At 32.4% G+C, this 18,773-nt stretch overlaps 3 protein-coding genes across 5 annotated transcripts; 1 reads left to right on the forward strand and 2 right to left on the reverse strand.

Annotated features, from left to right (window-relative positions):
* Positions 1-1,576: 1,576 nt before the first annotated feature.
* On the forward strand, positions 1,577-3,875 carry LOC142547802 (zinc finger CCCH domain-containing protein 7-like). Its single transcript, XM_075656262.1, has 6 exons — positions 1,577-1,586; positions 1,976-2,024; positions 2,190-2,436; positions 2,525-2,567; positions 2,642-2,745; positions 3,280-3,875. Exons 1-6 carry the CDS (start codon positions 1,577-1,579, stop codon positions 3,580-3,582), a joined length of 756 nt encoding a protein of 251 aa, XP_075512377.1. The 3' UTR covers positions 3,583-3,875.
* A 1,347-nt stretch (positions 3,876-5,222) lies between these two features.
* LOC142545879 (putative calcium-binding protein CML44) lies at positions 5,223-6,033 on the reverse strand. Its single transcript, XM_075653296.1, has one exon. The coding sequence runs from the start codon at positions 5,930-5,932 to the stop codon at positions 5,411-5,413; it is 522 nt and encodes a 173-aa protein (XP_075509411.1). The 5' UTR covers positions 5,933-6,033; the 3' UTR covers positions 5,223-5,410.
* A 9,613-nt stretch (positions 6,034-15,646) lies between these two features.
* On the reverse strand, positions 15,647-18,453 carry LOC142545880 (U3 small nucleolar RNA-associated protein 5-like). 3 transcript variants are annotated; one of them, XM_075653297.1, is made up of 7 exons: positions 18,308-18,453; positions 18,124-18,225; positions 17,053-17,288; positions 16,863-16,945; positions 16,444-16,555; positions 16,138-16,212; positions 15,647-16,062 (listed from the first exon to the last, which is right to left on the reverse strand). In XM_075653297.1, exons 2-7 carry the CDS (start codon positions 18,215-18,217, stop codon positions 15,880-15,882), a joined length of 783 nt encoding a protein of 260 aa, XP_075509412.1. In that variant the 5' UTR covers positions 18,218-18,225; positions 18,308-18,453; the 3' UTR covers positions 15,647-15,879. The 3 variants fall into 3 exon arrangements, with proteins under 3 accessions (XP_075509412.1, XP_075509413.1, XP_075509414.1); XM_075653298.1 differs by having other exon boundaries at positions 18,124-18,219; positions 18,303-18,438; XM_075653299.1 differs by having other exon boundaries at positions 18,124-18,219; positions 18,308-18,433.
* Between the last annotated feature and the right edge of the window lie 320 nt (positions 18,454-18,773).

An 18,773-nucleotide genomic window follows, 5' to 3' on the forward strand; every position in this document is an offset into this window, starting at 1 on the left:
TAATCCTGTAAATGATCTTCACAAAAATACTGTATACATTATATGTGAGAAAAACTGAGTTTATATTTGTCATCTCGACACTGTATTAAATCAATTCAAAACTCGATCTTCGCAGTACACAATTTAGTTCACTTCCTTATGACTATTCTGACCAAATTTCAAATCGATCTGACGGTTCAGTACATCGCAGATTCTTTCTGAATATATATATATTTTTTAACTAAAAAATATATTTTTAGGCACCATCACAATTCGAATTCTTAAGTGGATAGGAATTCTGAAAGTTATGATATGATCGGTCCCTAAGCGGTGATATTATAGCAGTTCCACTGCCTCTTACCATATGTGTTTATAAATTAAAGATTGATAAGTGATTCATGAAATGAATTAGATGATATCTCAGTATTATACGATGATGATATATTTATGATATAATTATGACATGTTTATGAATTGTCATGATATTTTTCGAAAAGTTAATGTATTTGATTTTATAAATCTTGTTATATACTATGTTCAATCGACGTCTTGCTGAGTATTTTCCGAACAATCACCCCTTAACTTCCCTCCCAAAATGTAACAATTGTTATTCACCTATTTTTATTTTTCTGTAAAATTTATGCTGGGCTCAACCCTAAACGGACCCTTCTAACGGCCCATAATTAAATCTCTTCACACATATCTGGCCCATAGTAGTCGACTTCCTTCTGCATTTAAATGTCCATAATTACCCTGAAATTTCCCACTCGCAATATCAAAACCAGGGTAAATCGGGAATTGTCGTACTATATTTATGCTCTCTCCCAGTTCTCTGAGTTCCTCCACTAGCTCGGTAATTCAAAGAAAATGAGGCAACGGAGAGATGGGGATTTCTCCAAGGGTGGTTGCCCCTCTCCGCTCGCCGATGATTTTTCCACCTTTTTTCTAAAACCAACAGCCCTTCTGGCGTACAAGAAAGTACTGAATCGAAATAATACGTACACAAATACATATATATATATACACACACACATATATCATCATCATCATGAAACAATTAGGTCGCGTTTGGATTCGAAGATTTGGATTTCTGATTTCTGTTCACTTGGAACAGGGTTTGGGGATTAGGGTTTACATTTTTGTTCTTTTTTCTTGGAGGATATGGTTGATATGGAAGAGGCTATGACGATTTCCTAGAGTATTTTTGTTTAAATTTGCTGAGCTGGTGAACTGGGCACGGAGTACCCTACTCGTATCTTGGCGGGGCGACCCGGATGGCTTCATAAGCAACCGGCGTTTGCAGCCATGGCGGCGTCGCATTCCATTTGTCCAGTAATCTTCACAGATCTGAGCCTCCTGTGTTCTGTGCTTTTTTAAAAAAAAGTTAAATAAAATCCAAAAATCATTATTTGTTTGCATTTATCTTTCAAGTTATAAGATTTTGATTTTAGTTCTCGGAAATTCAGATGTTCGTTACACAATTTTCTATCACGAATTTTTATTTGTGATTGTGATTAATTTTTTTTTCAGTGCGTAAAATACAGGACACGATATTTTTTTTATTTTAGTTCTCGGGGACCGTGTAAATTAGCTAGCAATGGAGGAAAGTATGCTCACTTGTGTTGCATGCACAGACGAATGTATCATAGGTTATGGCTACAAGAGTAGGGGGTTTAATAATAAGCACATCTTACTGGGATGTTGCTATGGTGTACTCTTATTTTGAGATTTGGCCTTGTAATTTTTTACGCAGTCATTCCAATTTGTGTACTGTATCATAAAATCCATCTGTTAGATTGATGAGGGTAGGTATATTCTTTTTCAGTCATGGAACAAGTTAGCCCTTTATGTAGTGCCTTATGTATCCCTAACAGTGTTTCCTAAGTGGCTACATCTAATGTCATTAATTTTCAGACATTGAGCATTAATCTCTTTCTCCGTGTTTTATGCAGAAGAGGAAGAACCATCACCTTCGGATGGTCTCCAATCTGAGAAGAATTTAAAAAATCTTATGTACCCAAGAGGTTACTTATTGGCAATGATGAGTAAGTTCCCCAAAGGCAATATTCATGTGTATGAAACTTATAATCTGCTGAAGAATCATTTTAAGTTGTGGCTTTAAAAACTAAAATAAGATATCTTAGCTACAGATGGTGTCTGTGTAAGCAAAAATGGTTTATACAATAACAAGTGTGTCGACCTATGTTTAGATATGTTCGAATTGGTACTGGTAACCAGCTGGTCAGAGATCCAAAGAAACGAAATCGTGTACTGGTTCGTATTGCAAGATTGCGATTGGCTAGAAAGAGAAAATATTGTCAGTTTTTTACTAGATTCGGAAAATGCAACAAGAGTGATGGAAAATGCCCTTGTATTCATGATCCCTCTAAAATAGTGGTCTGCACTAAATTTCTGAATGGTTCATGCACCGACTGTGACTGCAAATTAACTCACAAGGTATTGTATGATTTGTCTTGAGCTACTCAGCCTGTGGAACTTCAGTTTTCCTCTTGTATGCACATGATGACAGCATCCATTCACACAGGTTATTCCTGAGAAAATGCCAGATTGCTCTTACTTTCTGAAAGGTGAGTCTTGGTGTATTTTATGGGTGTCAAATTGATTTTCACGGGGATAAAGCTCTCATGTTTTTCCTTTTCAGGCTCACGCTCTAATGAAAATTGTCCCTATAGACATGTCAATGTGAATCCCGAATCCTCAATATGTAAAAGATTTCTCAGGGGTTACTGTGCAGATGGGAATGAGGTGTATGGCTTGTGCTGGTTTTTAATCTTATAATTAAGCCTGTGACCAGTTGCAAAACACCAAAATGGGTTATGTTGCTCATCCCTGTTATGAATCTTGCATCATAGTTCTTGAATCTTGATCATGTGTACGTCACAGGTTGGCTGGTTTTTGCTACAGTTTTTGTTCTGGTTTTCCCGAAAATGTAAAAAAAAAATTATGCAAAAACACACGCTATTATAGTGAAACTTCATTAAATATTTTGAAGTGAGGTGATTTTCTTTTTTAAACCACCGAGAAATAAATTGTTGGTGCATGGGAGGCTCTTTTCACATTGGTTTGCTATCTATTACTGTCTGGTTTCATGTGCGCTGTTTGTAAGCAATGATATCTTAGCGGCTTCTTTTTTAAACATATCCCCTTCTTGGTTTTGATCGCGAATCTGTGACCTGGTTTATTTATAATTTGCAAGATTCCACCAATCACACACGTCATGAAGCACACTACTGCACTTATCTTTAATCTTGTGAATGGATGATTTCTTCGAACTTGCAGTGCCGGACGAAACACACCTATGTTCGTCCTGCTTTTGAATCAACGGGTATCTGTCCCCAATCATCTATGTGCAAGCTTCACCATCCTAAAAAGAAGATAGAAAAGAAACCTGTAATCGAGCAAAAGATTGTGAGAGGTCAATACTTTGATGGAGGGCTCATTGATGTTGCTGAATGCAGTATGGCTACTGGTGATAAGCTTTTTGAGACAGGTGAGGATGACATAGTTTGCGAAGAGGGGGAATACCCAGATTACATTAGCTTGGACATCAGCAATGATGGCCCCGAGATGACTGTATTATGATAACTCAGCTAGATGCGCTAATAGCACATATCAAGCTCATTGAGCCTACCCGAGCCTCGTTAGGAACAGACCTGTGCTATATTTGGGCCGTGACTGTTCCCCTTGGTTTGTTTTGCTTGTGATATATGCTCTTGCCGCAGATATTCGTTTTCTTTTTTGTTTTCTTCTCCTTTTCTTTCCTTTTCATAGCCTTAAGTTAGATATATAGGTTAGTTTTAGGGGATACAGGATTATCGATGTACATGAATTGTAAGCAAACATGGAGCAAATGAAAATTGAGTTTCAAAAGTTTATTTATCGTGAAATTTTGGGCCAATTAAATTTAAATTTCTATTTATATGCTATAAATGATACTGGAAATGAATTAATTTTTCCAATTAAATATTTGATTTCATTGTTCAATTTCGCTCTTTAGATAAAATTCTCAGCCCGTTAGTCACAGTATTTCATTGTTTTATAAAAAAGATAAATCCCATTGGCCGAAAAATGCATAGTGAATTTTAATGAAAGATAAAATACTAGACAAAATGTTTGAAGCATGATAAATATGGAGGCTCAAGTTGTTTTTACTTGTACTCGTTGATCGTGACATCTCGAGTCAGCAATTAGGAATTGTATAAAATGAAATTATAAGCAATTTGAACTTACAAGCAATAACGTTTATACACAAAATCTAACGAGAAACGGTCATGGGTAATTTTGTCACATATATATTTTATTTGGTTATTCATGAAAAAATATTAATTTTTATTTTAAAAATATTACTTTTTGTTACAAACATGAGTGTAGATGATCATCTCACGAATAAATATGTGTAAGACAAATTTGTTAATTGTCCAGGTTTGTTTGCCTTACCGAGTATGTTCCTGAAATATCAACGCGTCCTTAATTTGTTGGATAAAAAAATGTAAAAATACTAGATTAGCAAGATAGAATCCTTTGAAGCTTCCAAAACAATAACAAAGATAGAAGAAGAAAATCGTGAAATTGCTCAAGAGATTTAAAGTTCAATGTATTATAATTTATTTGAAAATTTTAAAAATCATCCCCAACTTTTAAAATATGAGCAGGTATTCTATGAGACGATATGACAGATCTTGATTAATGAGACGAGTCAACTATGTTCATATTTATAATAAAAAAATAATATTTTTATCATAAAAAGTAATATTTTTGACATAAAAATTATACTTTCATGAGTGAATAAATAAAATATATGTCTCAAAAAATTGACTTATGAGACCGTCGAGTTTGTGTTAAAATATTATATTTGAAATTGTTTCTACTCCTAGATTTTAAACCGAATTCACCTCCGCATATCTTCTTCCGAAAATGGTTGACTCGTTTTATTTATTATTATCTTATATGAAATTGAAAACCAAGGGACCATTCGATTTCGGGGAGAGAGATTTTTATGGTTCGCATTCTGTTTAATGATATCGTATAATTTTCTCATGTAAATTAATTTTAAAATCCTTTCGTATGCCAAGAAAACTTGACTACGCAAGAAAGGTCGGTCAGTCTTTATCATTTAACAATTCAAAACCTACGAAAACTAACCCTGAGCTGCACCATGTTATTTATCCTTATCACTTTACGTTCTAATAAATTCATTGCTTTTCAAAGAAAGATGTAAAATTTCTTAATTTTATTTGTTTCCCACACGTCTTTAAAAAAAGTAGTTAGAAATCCCCCACACCCCGCCAAGGGGTTCATCGAGAAATTATACATATGCTTCAGGAGCATCATACATACATACATACATACGTACATACATATAATATTCACCAAAATAAAAGCAACAATATCTAAATTTGAAGAAATGATGCTAGGACGACTGATCATCCTTCAGGTACATCATATCCTTAAACTCCTCGAAATCAAGAAATCCATCAGAATTCGTATCGTACACATCAATCATACGCTTGCAATCTTGCCCACAACGTTCATCCCATAATCCTAATCTTGACAAAGCAATTTGAAGTTCCTCACAAGAAATGAACCCATCCCCGTTCAAATCGAATACCTTAAAAGCCTTCCGAAGATCCATCTCCGAGACGTCGTCATCTTCATGTTCGATCAAACTTTTTTCTTGGACCATGTTTCCCTTTATCAAAGTTTGGTAAAAGAACAAGAAATCGATGTAGTCCAAGCTCTTTTCGCCCACCAGAAGCTCGAGCTCGTCTCGTTTGGCAGGAACATTGATTTTCTCCAGCAGCCACATTAGTTCATCCAAGCTCACGAGCCCATCTCCATTTTTATCGAGATTGTTAAAGATTCGGTGCAAGTGAGTTGTATTCAGAGGAGACATTTGTTTGGAATATAATATATATACATATAAACCTTGCATATATATTACCAAATCAACAAAAAAATAATTAAACGAATGGACTTCGAATTTGGATTTTGTGCTTAGAATCGATTATCCATGCAAAAGGGTTTGAGAATATAATTTGAGTTGTGCTTCCATGAAATTAAATAGTATAGATAATTCAGCACGTAATATTTTCTAAGTTGAGGTACTTGCGCGTACGGGTTTATATTATATGAGAACGATGGTTCCATATGACGAAGGTTGCAGGAAGTTTCATGGAAGAAGTGATGCAAAATTCACAAATTGAATAAATATTTGGCATGGATTGTTTCATTTTTTTTTTTTTTTTAATTAATCCAAACTGAATTTTGAAGATGGCTTTTAATTTCGAAAATACAAGTCCTCGCACCTAACCAAAAGTTATCCTTTTCATGTGTGTCACAAGCATGACTAGATTCTGTTCAAAGAAATTTTTTTGGAAAAAAAGATAAAATATAAATGGGAAAATTGCAATTTTATCATGTAAGTTGTAGTAGTCTAACCTATCAAAGTTTTATTTTCATCCATTGAGATAATTTTTTTTGTCCCTTTTTTTCGTTGGAAACTATTAAACTCATATAATATTGTTTATTTGACACCGACACTCTTCAACGTGACTCCTATAACAAAAACAAAGCTCATGTTATATACGTTAAAGTCCATCTAATAAAACAGTGAAGAAATAAAGGAAAACGACATCTAATATTTCAAAATAAGAAGAAAAAACTTGTTTTCTTTGATTTTTGCTTAGGTAGTTTTCAGTATGTCACATGCTTTATTATCTTAATTTATGTGAGTCACGTAGAGGAGCATCAGTGTCAAATAAACAATATTTGATGAGTTTAGTGACTTTAGTAAAAAAAAAGATCAAATCCAGAAAAAAAATACAAGTTATTGGGTGAAATCAAACTTTAATAATTTACTGAATAAATTCCAAAACACGCACAAAGCTAAAATTGAAATTTGTTCAAGTGAACAACATATTTGACGAAATTGAAAATAAAATACATGAGATACTATTGGACGGAAAAGATAGCATCACCTAATATTTAATTTGGTTCATTTTGTCAATAAAATGATTAATTTGATTAGCGACATCACCTAATATTTAATTTGGTTAAAAAAATTTCTCATTAATTAATTTGAGAAACATGGGCCAGAAACCTTAATCTGTCACCATAATAACTTTTAGGCTTGGGAGAGGCAAAAAAATATTATTCCCTTGGTTTAGTTTCGAGGGCGGAGACAGCCCGTGTAATTTTATATTATAAGCTAAAATATCATATTCCACCTACTTAAATGCAAATGGATAATTTTTTTGATGAACTTAATGAAGTTAATCACCGATCCCTCTATTTTCTTTGATGAAATTGAATGGTTTACAACATTAAAAGCCCCATTCCGTCATAAAGTACCAAAATCGACCAAAGAGAGAAAAAAGTGTGAGTAAAATGCCTCTAGCTAATTGTTTGTTACATGTCAATAATGTCTCAAAATATCTCTGTTCATGTCTAACAGATCGCTGTTGGATCAAACCATAAATATATATATGGTTAAGAAAAATGATAGCTTTTCCTGTACTAAATGGAAACTGGATTCATGTAATTGGAGAAAGATACACGTCTATGAAAATCAATGTATTAAATTCTGAATATGACTACAAAACCAACTGTGTGCTAATCTTTCATAAACCTGGATGCCCCAACAGTACACATAAGGAAAAGGAGTATTAATATGGAGAACCAATGGTGATCCTATAATTTGGATAATATCCTAATAAAGGAAGAGATCAATCACGTCTCTCCTTAAATTACACCACTTCATTTACGTGTTAAATAAACTCGTGTTTCGGCTTAGTTGACCTAATAAAAGAAGATAATGCTATATATATAACATTATAAATCTTTTCTGGAACTTTGAAGCAAACATTGGATAAAGTAACTAAGGATGAATATCAATCAATGTTTTATCATCCGCATTCCACACCAAATGTAGTTTCACCACGAATATGAATTTTATCTCTCAACCACAAATACTCGAAAATTTAAAATAAAATTCTTGGTGTCACTAAACTTACATGTAAAGTATAAATAATTATTTCCAAGAGCTAGGCTTGGACCAAAAACCACAACCATACGGTTATATTGTTTAATATAATATAAAATAGTCTTTGAGTTAATTACGCTCGATCTTCATCTGTAGTCAGACTTGTGTTTAAGAATCTTTTCTGGAAGCATTAATTTATAGTTTGTTAAATATTTGTTAATTAAACAAGAAATTACGATATTAATTAAAGGGTAATGGATATTCAAATATTTAGATTTTAATTAATGTATTGCGAATGAAACAAATTCTCTTCAAATTCGTCGGAGCTTTTAATACTTTCTTGTAAATTGTTTTGTTCTCATTATGATATTAAGAAGAAAACGTATTGTTTTTCCACTTAATAAACAGACGCTCTTTAATTACCACATAGATATATATGCACGTAATTGTTGTGCTCACAACCCGGCATCGTCAAAATTTTGAAATTTTGTTGTTTGGATTCAATATTAGTGAAATTCTCAAAGAAAATTGATGAAATTTCTTCCTGGTTACAAAGTCACGAATCTTCATGGTCAATTAACTTTGACAAACAAGCTTTACAAAAAAACATTGGTTCAAAGAAGAAATATCCATAACCATCTCTCTTTTGTTCTTAATTAAATAATCCAGTACTCGACACTTTTTCTTACGAGCCCATTTCTAGTTTTACCTCGAAAACTTTGTGAGCTGGAAGTTACATGTAATAAAACTTTGTAAACGGTAAAGGAATTAGTTTTCTAGATTTAACGAAAGGGTTTCCCTGCTTCGAAAAACCTAGGTTGATACAATTTGTTTCTTTAACGATTCAAAGTTTAGAGTTTTATGGACGGTTCCCCCACATGACTATTGTCTGGAAGGGCCCTCTCAAATTAATTTGTAAGTCATGTTACGCTGAGAGACTTAAAAACCTGGTCTCTTCCAGCTTAATTTCCCAGTCTTTAATGCATGGATTTCAAAATCCTCATTCTCACACGCGCACGAAATGTACACAAAATATACGAACTAATATTAACTTCCACATTATAGGTATTAAATACAAAGATAATAAATTCCAACTGGGACATCCACATGATTTGTAAATTTTGAACAAATGGGCTCTTGCCTTCTGAGAAATCTCATAGAAATTAAAATTGCAATTTTATTTATTTTTTTTGTTGAAATATATAAAAACTAAATTCTCTATAAATACCCCTCAAACCTTGCCCATTATGGGGCCAAAAATACAATTTTCCCTAATTATTATATTCTTGAACTGAAATATAAATAAAAATTAGTTATATGATTCCTAACATAATTAAATATTGTGAGGGCTATTGCATATTATAACTGCATTGATTCAAGATTATTTTGAATGCCAATATAGAAGTTACTGACATGAATGCATATACAAATTTTGAAAGAACATAAAATTTGTTTTAAAATTTCCTCATTATTGCAATAAAATATAAACACTCGAAATCTTCAAATAATTGTTGTCTTCGGGCATAAATCATACATGCCCCATGTGGAAAAATACCGAGTGTTAATGTATGAGCGTGAGTTTTTTTTATAAATTATCAACCAATAGTTTCACCATGATGTATACATTTTATCTCTTAATCATATAATTTGCATCGAACTTTGCTGCAAATCCGGCTAAAGCAAGTGTGGTTCTGATAGGGTAAATTACATATTCGGTCATATATTATACTTTTAATCATTCTTTTCTGTTTTTTCTTGTTATCAATTATCGTATTCCAAAAATTTGAACATTCACAATTTAGTCATTTTTATCGGAATGCTGACATGCACCGAAAAATGATTATATGTCACCGATAATTCCAGATGTAGCATCAGACATTGTTGACGTATGGGATGTCACATTACATTAGCACTTCTGAATAAAAAAAATATACTGAAACTGCAAATTGATCCGAGCAGTGCAAGATACAAGAAATTTTAATTTGTGGGTAGTTTCCAAGAAGATTTCTACAAATATGATTCTTCTAGATATAAATAATGCTATATATGTACGTGTGTGTAAATGCATCTATAATTCAATTTATCTTTGTGTATAATTACTGCATGAAGGCTGGAAGTTAGGTTTGAAACTACCAACATTATTTAAAAAGAAACAATCAAAATGTTTGAGAGTCACACAGCTAACATATGAATTTGCTATGAACAATTTCCGACGGTTGGAGAACCAAATTATTCTTTGGTTACATTTGAATCCAAGATTTGGATTTAAGAGAGTATTCAAGGGGATGATTTGAAATGACTATATATTGAAGTGAATTTGAAATTCACCATAATTACTCAAAAAATAATTATTTGAGATTTGAAATCTAACGTCAAGTGGATTGTCTAAACAAACTAATGAATTTATTATTACACATTTGAAATGCCTAAATCACTTAAACAACAACAATAACAGTAATACAATAAAAAATTTCAAACTTAATTTTAACAGTAATTATATTGTGAACAAAACAATTATCGTCCGCTCCTCTAGTCGTGTAGGCCAGGACAAATTAATTCGTTGGAGCTTCGAATATATTTTTTTTATCACATTCATTCTCATTATGATATTAACAAGAAAATATATTAGCTTATTAATTTTTACTTAGATGGAAGATACATATATAGCTTACTAAGATAGTGTTTGCAAATATTCAAATAAGTTATTACGAACTTTTGTTTGTAAAACATTGCATAAGTCTTGACCTCACACGGAATTCAAAGAACTTAATGAATGTTCTTCCTTATTATAGAGTCATGCACGAACCGTCTGGTCGAGTTTCTAACAAGCAAGACTTGTATATGATCGATTTTACTTGGCCAACATATCGTCCACTAATGAAGTTGATGAAAAAAATTAAGTCAAGAATTTTTTTTTTTCGAATCGATTATTGGACAAAAACTTTGTTAGCTCTTCCTATTTTAGATGTAACGGTGTAATATATAGTCTTTTTAACGTCTGGTAAAGGAACATGTTTACTAGGTTTCAACGAGGGTTCATCATATAAAACCTAGACTAAATCAAACGTTATTATTATTTTTTTAATCGAATTAAGTATTAGAATGATCCTAAAGTCCTCTCCCACGCGGCAATCTGACTTGTTTTTATCGGTCCTCTGAAATTAATTTAAGTCGGGATACGCTGTGCCTGTGCGAGACTTGAATAAAATCAGGTCTTTTCAAGTGTTCAAAGCTTCATTAGTTTCAGTCTTCATGCAATAATTATACAACACATGCCCACATACGCTAAATGTTGGCATTTACATTCTCCTTTTGGATTCACACAAGAAAAACGTACACGAGAAATACGAATTAATTATTCCAATTTTAAAATAACATAAAATAATATTAGAAAATGGGCTTTCTGTTTCTGAGAAATCTCACAGAAATTTGCAATTACAACTAAAATATTTTAAAAAAAATTTACGGTTTCATGCTTTCATTCACCATGAGAGATCAAACTGCACCAAACCCTTGGCCTTACTGTCTATAAATACCTTCACACCATGCTTATTCAGAGACAGTGCCCCAAAACAAACACAAGCTATATACCAAATCAAAAGAAAAAAGCCGAATTTGTGGGATCAAATCGAGAGGAGTCGAAATGAATCCTAACAATGGAGAGAGTAGCAAGTATGGACCAGGGAAACAGGGAAGTGTTTTCCCTAAAGAAAGGGAGAATGTCTCCACAAAGGTGGTGAAGAAACTAGGGGAGTACGGAGTAACCGCTGTTAAGTCTGCTGCTGATGCTGTCAAAACTTACAAGAACAAGGGCAAAATAAATCCTCAAATTTAATATGTAATGCGTTTTAATGTTATGAATAATTATAATATGCATGTGCATATGCATGTGTCATCTGTGGTTGTATGATTACTTAATTGTGTTTAAGTTGTAGTTATATATGCAGCGAGTTTAAATGTAATAATAAAGCACGTTGATTATTTAAGGTACTTTTAAGTTTTTATTGCACATTTTTGAAAGGATCGGATCTAAATTAAAATGGCGTCCATCTTCACATTAACAGCGTAGGATTCCTTTTAAGACAAAGATATATGCCATTTGAAAATCGAAATTCGGATTCATACGAGTGAAATTTATGTGAATGTACATAAGAAATTAATGGGAGATTATTTGATTGAAGATTATTTTGAATACAATAGAATTAAGCAACTGATATAATATTAATCCATGTATATAAACACTCATGTCATAAATTTCTGTAAGAGAAATCTTCAAACAATTGCTGTGGCCTCGGTGCATCATAGGTGCATCCTGCAAGTGGAAAAAACACTAAGAATTAAGCATGAGCGTGAAGTTTAATTTTAAAAAATTTATAAGTTGTGATCAACTAATAGTTTCATCATGAAATATACAGTTTATCTCTTAACCACGGGATAACTGAAAAATATATGCTAATTATGAAGTTGAAAATAAATCTGTACATAAATATTCTCTACAAAATTTGCATTAAACCTTACTGCAAATCCGATCCGGCTAAAGCAAGTGAAGTTCTGATCAGGACGCTTTTGACGTAGAAAAGTTGATTTTTGGAGTAGTTTCACCTCTTGAATGCATTCAAAAACACTTTAAGAGTTTAACTATAATCTGTAATTAGTTGTTTTACTACTTTGAAACCAATAATTTATGTTTAAAAATTGGGAGGACTATAGTGCATGCTTAAGATTATAAATTTTTGAAATCTCAAAATAAAATTTATTTTGAAGTCGTACGGGAAAATGATGAATTATCACCAAAAATTTTGATGTGGCGTTGAACATTGTTGATATTTTTAATGTCTGGCGAGATAGGCTGAATTACATACTAATCATCTTTTGACTTTTATGTTTGTGAATTGTTATTTTGCGGCAAATACTATGGGGTTTCTTAGAAGAAGAGATTGATTTACTCACATTTTACAAATGTGATAGTTCTTGATAGAAATAAATGTAATGTTTATAGTGTGTGTGAGTAAATATATCTAGAATTTTATTATGTATAGTTCTAAAAATTAATATATAATTTGCTAAACATCAATAATTTATTGTAATAATAAATTCATGACGTTTTATTCTCATGATATCAAGAAGAATATGCAATATTAGCTTTCAACTCAGACAGACGCGACCTAACTTAAATATTGACCACGGATCAAATGGTTGTCACGACCTTAGTCAAAAGTTTGAAAACTTAACTTTTTAAAAAATCCAAAATTTCCTAAGAAATTAACTAGATTTCTTTCGAATTTTAAATTAAAGTCACCAATTTTTAATTTTTTTGTACCCATTTCAATTATTACTACAAAATCGGAGGTTGTTAGCTCTTCCAATATCATATTACATGTAATTATAACCTTCTCAATGGTGACGAAAATAGTTTTCAAGGTTTTATGTATATGAGGGGTTGCCCATGAAAAGCTAGGATAAGTCATACATCAGGGAAAAATGTAATATAATATTAGTTTTGTGTATTTGTATCTTTACAATCTGGGTCATCGACGTTGTCAAATTTCGATTTTGATAAGCTATTTTTACTGTTGTGGCAACAACTACCCTTGCAATGAAAAAGAACTAAAGTCATCATAATTCAAAGATACATCTTATAAAAATAAAATCAGAAGACAAAAATCACAAATCAACAAATATATACGATCAAAATTACAGTTTTTTTCTTATTTTACTTTATATTTTCAATAAAAATATATATAATATTAAAAATGACCATAAAGACTTCATCACGTCGATTCGGGCTTAATTTTCACGACTTCATGCATGGATTATACAAACTAATTAAAATACTCGTTTACAAGCACTAACACACACCCACATACGCCAAATGTTGGCATTTACCCATTTGGAATTACATAAGGAACATACACAAGAAAATTGGAATTAGTTACTTCCACACAACAGATATTAATTAAAAAATATATGATAAATTACAGCAAGAGCATCCACATTAATTTGTAAAATATATATGATTAAATGGGAGCTCTCCTTATGAGAAATCTTATAGAAATTTGCGATTACAATTAATGCAGTTTTTAAAGGAAAAACAGAAGGACTTCATTCGCTATGAGAGTTCAAATTATACCAAACCCTATTTTATAAATACCTTGACACATCTAACATACTGAGATACATGTACGGTACTCCAAAAATGAACAAAATCCACCAAAACAAAAGAAAGAAGCAGAAATATGTGGGATCAAATTGAGAGCTAGGGATCGAAATGAATCTAACAATGGAGAGAGCAGCAAGTATGGATCATGGATTAACCAAGGAACTGTTCTTCCCAAAGAAAATGAGCATATTTCCACAAAGATGGGGAAGCAAATAGCCAAGCATGGAGAAAAAACCGTAGAGTTCATTGTTGATGCTGTCAAAACTCAAAAGAACAAAAGCAAAATAAATTCTCAAAATTGATAATTAAGTTGATATATAATGCATTTGAATGTTATGTATAAATGTTTGATATCTTGTGTGTAGATTTACACATTAATCGATTAATGTCAGGTAGTTTGCATGTGTGTCTGTGGTTGAATTGGTTTGTATTAGGTTGTAATTACATATGTGTTTGGCCTATAAATTAATTTGGCCCGTCAATTTATCATTTCATCCATTTAACAATTTTAATGACGGGACTCAGTGAATTAAATCCCAAGAAGGCTACAGAAACGGCAAAGAATTGATCAACTACTTCCAAGATGTACAATGCAAGCAGTTGGATGGTGGAGTTGGGCACTCCGGAAACCTTCGGCACTCGGGAAACCAGCTCTAGGAACCAAGAGGAGAAAGAGGATAAGACCAAGTCAAAACAATTACAAGTGAGTAGGGTTGTTAGTGGAGTTCGGCACTCGGGAAACCAACTCAAGGAACTAAGCAGAAAGAGGGAGAGGAAGACCAAGTCAAAGCAGCTACAAGTTAGTGGGGCTCTTAGTGGGGTTGTTAGTGCCACATGTATTGGGGTAGTGTAGTTGAATAGTTAAGGAAATGACTCAGGAAACCAGCATTTAAAAGGGCATCAATGCAGAAACAAGAAAAATAACTCATTATCAACACTCAAATTGAGAAATTAATGTCTCCAACTTCAGTTTCAATATTCAAATTTCTAGTTTTAATTTTGTTTCTAGTTCAATCATTTTTGTTCTATTTTTCCAGCATTGCTATCGTTCCTTCGATTTTCAGATTTTATATTTCAACTTTTCTTTACTATAAAAATGTTCTTTTCAATTCTTAGTGATTTTCAGATTTTATATTTCAACTTTTCTTTACTATAAAAATGTTCTTTTCAATTCTTAGTGATATAATCTTGTATTCATATCATTCAAAGAATTTATTTTTCATGTTCTTTAATTACATTGATTAAATTTCACTTAGTTGCGTCCAAATCCAAGAAAGTTATAACGGACGGTCGTATCAGAACTCATAGTTCGATTAGAAGTTAGATTTGCGCTAGCAAAAATTTGAGCCAAAAAATATGTAATGAAACTTTAAATATAATAATAGGCGACACCGGTTAAAGTTTTTCAGATATTTTAGGATGTAAAAATGTCTTTATGTTCTAGTTAACAACATAGGCTTACTAGACAAATATAATATATATATATATATATATATATAAGAGATATTAAATACACAAATAAATTCCAACTTTCAAACTACATACGAAAACTCAAGAGCCAATAATGTCACACTGACATCCAGATACTGTTTTAATTCCTAGAAAGAGAACGAGAACAAAATCCTTCTTTTTTGGCCTTACTCCACAAATTTTTCTATGTTTTTCCTTAGTAATGACAAGGTAGGCTAGTTTACATTGATCGGATGTTATTTAATACAGACACTAAAATATATTCGCTTCAATCGCTAATAGCGCCAGCATCTTCATTGTAACTAAAATCACTATATACTTGAGGCTCTCCACCATCTAGAACACTTTCTGTTTCCATGGAATCTTGAGATCCCTCATTATCACTGTCATCATTGTCCTCGAATATAACAGGTGTTACCATATCGATATTTTCTCCTCCATCATCAACAGTCTACAATTAAAAAAGTGCGATGTTACTAAACTTCCGTGTGTCCTAAAATTACAATGATTCAGCGAGTGTGCCTACCGATGCATAAAGAATGTCCAGGCAACTTGAGAGTTGAAGAGCCTGATCATATATTGAGGTTCGGGACTCTATAATCTGCAAGCCCATTAACAAGTGCAATAAAGTTACTCAGAATCAAATGCTACAATCATGTTGAACTTAGATGACAAGTTACATCACTCATTTAATCATTTTCAAGTTTATTAACCTGTAAGAGAAATGAGGTATTTGAGATCCATAAATTTACAGACTGAAACAAACATGCTACGCAAGTAGCATTCACACTTTCATATCAATTAAAGATACTTTATGAAATTATTTTCGGACCTGATATAACGAGTTTAATGCTACCAGAGAAGATTCCTGGGAAATTATACTGGCAGCATGCTGAAGCAGTAAACTATGGAGCCATGGAAGAGCACAAGCCAACACAGCACCCCTATCAAATTAGGTGCGTGAGAAAATATAATTCACAAATTAATGAGACTTTAATTATCAGTTAAAGAGTTTAATAGATACTTTTGTCTATAGGACATTTCATATACTAAAATTCAGTTCATGCAAGTTATAGCCAGATGATGACATTCAGGAACAAATCAGGTATAGACATCCAAGGATTTCACAGACTCGTTTTTGCATATAATAAAAATTTATCGAGCAATACTTTTTCACCAGGTTAATTCTTATTCTGCTCATTCTCAAGTTTCCATCTGACGCTGATTATGGATTTTCTTTGTTTTCCTTACCTCAACCCAACAATTGATAGGAGAGACCGTAGAAGCGTAATGACATCTGATGGATTCAACAGCGACAGTGAATTTGAAATTACCTGCAGCAGAATAATCCATCATAATCTATTACAGAAAAAGAGTGTTGTGCATGACTAAATAGTGTCAAGAAAAAACTACGAGAAACAAAGACTGCACTGAATAGAACCTTCTCATCCTGTCTTTTTAAGCAATCTATAAGAAGTGCTTGATCATCAGCACGAAGTGCTTGCTTGAGTAAGATGTAAACTGAATCCACAGTAGGTGGCTTTGTGCGAGAAATATCTACAAAATCTTGATTAGTGGCTTCACCGTCTTCAGCCAACTTGAGGCTCGCGAGTTTTTCACCCATGGTTGGTTCACTCAAATTATCCATCACCACCACACCATCTTTATCTCCAATAACTATTGCCACAAAAGAGAGGAGAAAGAAAGGAAATCATGAATGATTCTTCATGCCACAATTGATTCTATCCATAAGAACAAAACCGATGCTCCGAAGTGCATTAACCAATTGCATACTAATGTAATTTTTTCAATGATACTGGTTGTACAAGCACATGTTGAGACATAAAAAGAAAGTCAAAGTTGGTCAACTTCTTCCCTAGCTATATCACAAGTCACAACTCACAACTATGAGTATGTTATTAGAACAATTTCACCTGCAACCGATGTCCTTTTACCTTTCAAATGGAGGAATTCTAAAAACCAAGAAGTTTCAGGTTGAAAATGGCCAAAACTACGATATTTCGAATCAGACTAACATTGGCTCAGAGTTCGTTTCAAGACTAAGGAGTAAATAACACTAAAATTTCTCTTTTTTGAGCCTATGGTAGAAAAGGGAATGCCAGAGCCTCTGCACAAATTTCCTTGAAAATATACAGCAAAGCTGAAAATGCAAGGTCTTTTCACTCATAAATTAGTTGAATTATATGCAAAAAAATCTACATCTAAAATTTAAGCTTTCAAAAATAATATTGCAATTGAAAAGCAAGAGCGAAATGTTTAGTATCCACGTAGCTATCTCATTTCTTTCTTTCGCACGTTCCCAGGATAAGTTCGACCTCGTATTGTTAAATCACTATGTTTAACACAGAAACGCAATTATAAACTACCCCAGATCCAACACAAAAACTTCGGTACAAGTTTTATTTTGATGCAGAAACAGAACCAGCGAATAACACATTACTATCTGTATAAAGAAATTGGAAAAATAAGGAAACTTGAATTAAAAGCATACCTTTAGAAGGAATAGCCTCAGAACCAACTCCATTTGCAGTAGCTGAGTCCTTCTCTCTAGATTTCCTTTTCGAAGATTTATCTTTTCTAGTCATTACTATTCCTATTGAATATTTTAAAAGAAACAATGTAAAATAACTTAAAAATTACAGAAGCTGAAAGAGAAAAGAGTTGAACCACCGTACCGAAGGAACGAGAAGTGGTGGCGAGGAGCAGATGACAGCCGACGACGTGATGGTGTCGTGAAACCCTTGCAGAACCCTAATGTGTATGTTTTTCAGATTAAAAAGGCAAGTTAAGGCAACTAGTGATGTAGAGAAGAAGAGGCGGCCCAATATCGAAGTTTCAAAATAAGCACAATACAATAAAAAAAATAAAATTGAACGAAAGGCTCTATTCCCTAATTTTTTTTAAAAAAAAAAAAATTATTAAATCAGTTTAATTGATTTAATCGATTTTTGAAACTCATAATCGAAACCGAATAGATTTAACCAAAATAACCAATATTTTTAAAAAATAACTACCAATTTAATCGAACCAATTTTTTTATTTATACGTATATATATTAGTGATCATTTATATGCAATGTGTACTTATATAAATATAATATTTACCTAAATATAATAATCTTTGTCATATTTAAATTAATTA

Source organism: Primulina tabacum, chromosome 5 (assembly GCF_025594145.1).
Source record: "Primulina tabacum isolate GXHZ01 chromosome 5, ASM2559414v2, whole genome shotgun sequence".
NCBI classification, from domain to species: domain Eukaryota; kingdom Viridiplantae; phylum Streptophyta; class Magnoliopsida; order Lamiales; family Gesneriaceae; genus Primulina; species Primulina tabacum.

What these genes read in the sequence shown, in the direction of transcription:
- LOC142547802 (XM_075656262.1), top strand. An exon ending in TTGCTCTTACTTTCTGAAAG is followed by an intron (nt 2,568 to 2,641) that starts GTGAGTCTTGGT and finishes TTTCCTTTTCAG; the next exon opens with GCTCACGCTCTAATGAAAAT. An exon ending in ACTGTGCAGATGGGAATGAG is followed by an intron (nt 2,746 to 3,279) that starts GTGTATGGCTTG and finishes TCGAACTTGCAG; the next exon opens with TGCCGGACGAAACACACCTA.
- LOC142545879 (XM_075653296.1), bottom strand. Translation starts at nt 5,932, where the DNA reads ATGCAAGGTTTATATGTATATATATTATATTCCAAACAAATGTCTCCT.
- LOC142545880 (XM_075653297.1), bottom strand. Translation starts at nt 18,217, where the DNA reads ATGACTAGAAAAGATAAATCTTCGAAAAGGAAATCTAGAGAGAAGGAC. An exon ending in CTATCAATTGTTGGGTTGAG is followed by an intron (nt 16,556 to 16,862) that starts GTAAGGAAAACA and finishes CTAATTTGATAG; the next exon opens with GGGTGCTGTGTTGGCTTGTG. An exon ending in CATTAAACTCGTTATATCAG is followed by an intron (nt 16,213 to 16,443) that starts GTCCGAAAATAA and finishes ATGGGCTTGCAG; the next exon opens with ATTATAGAGTCCCGAACCTC.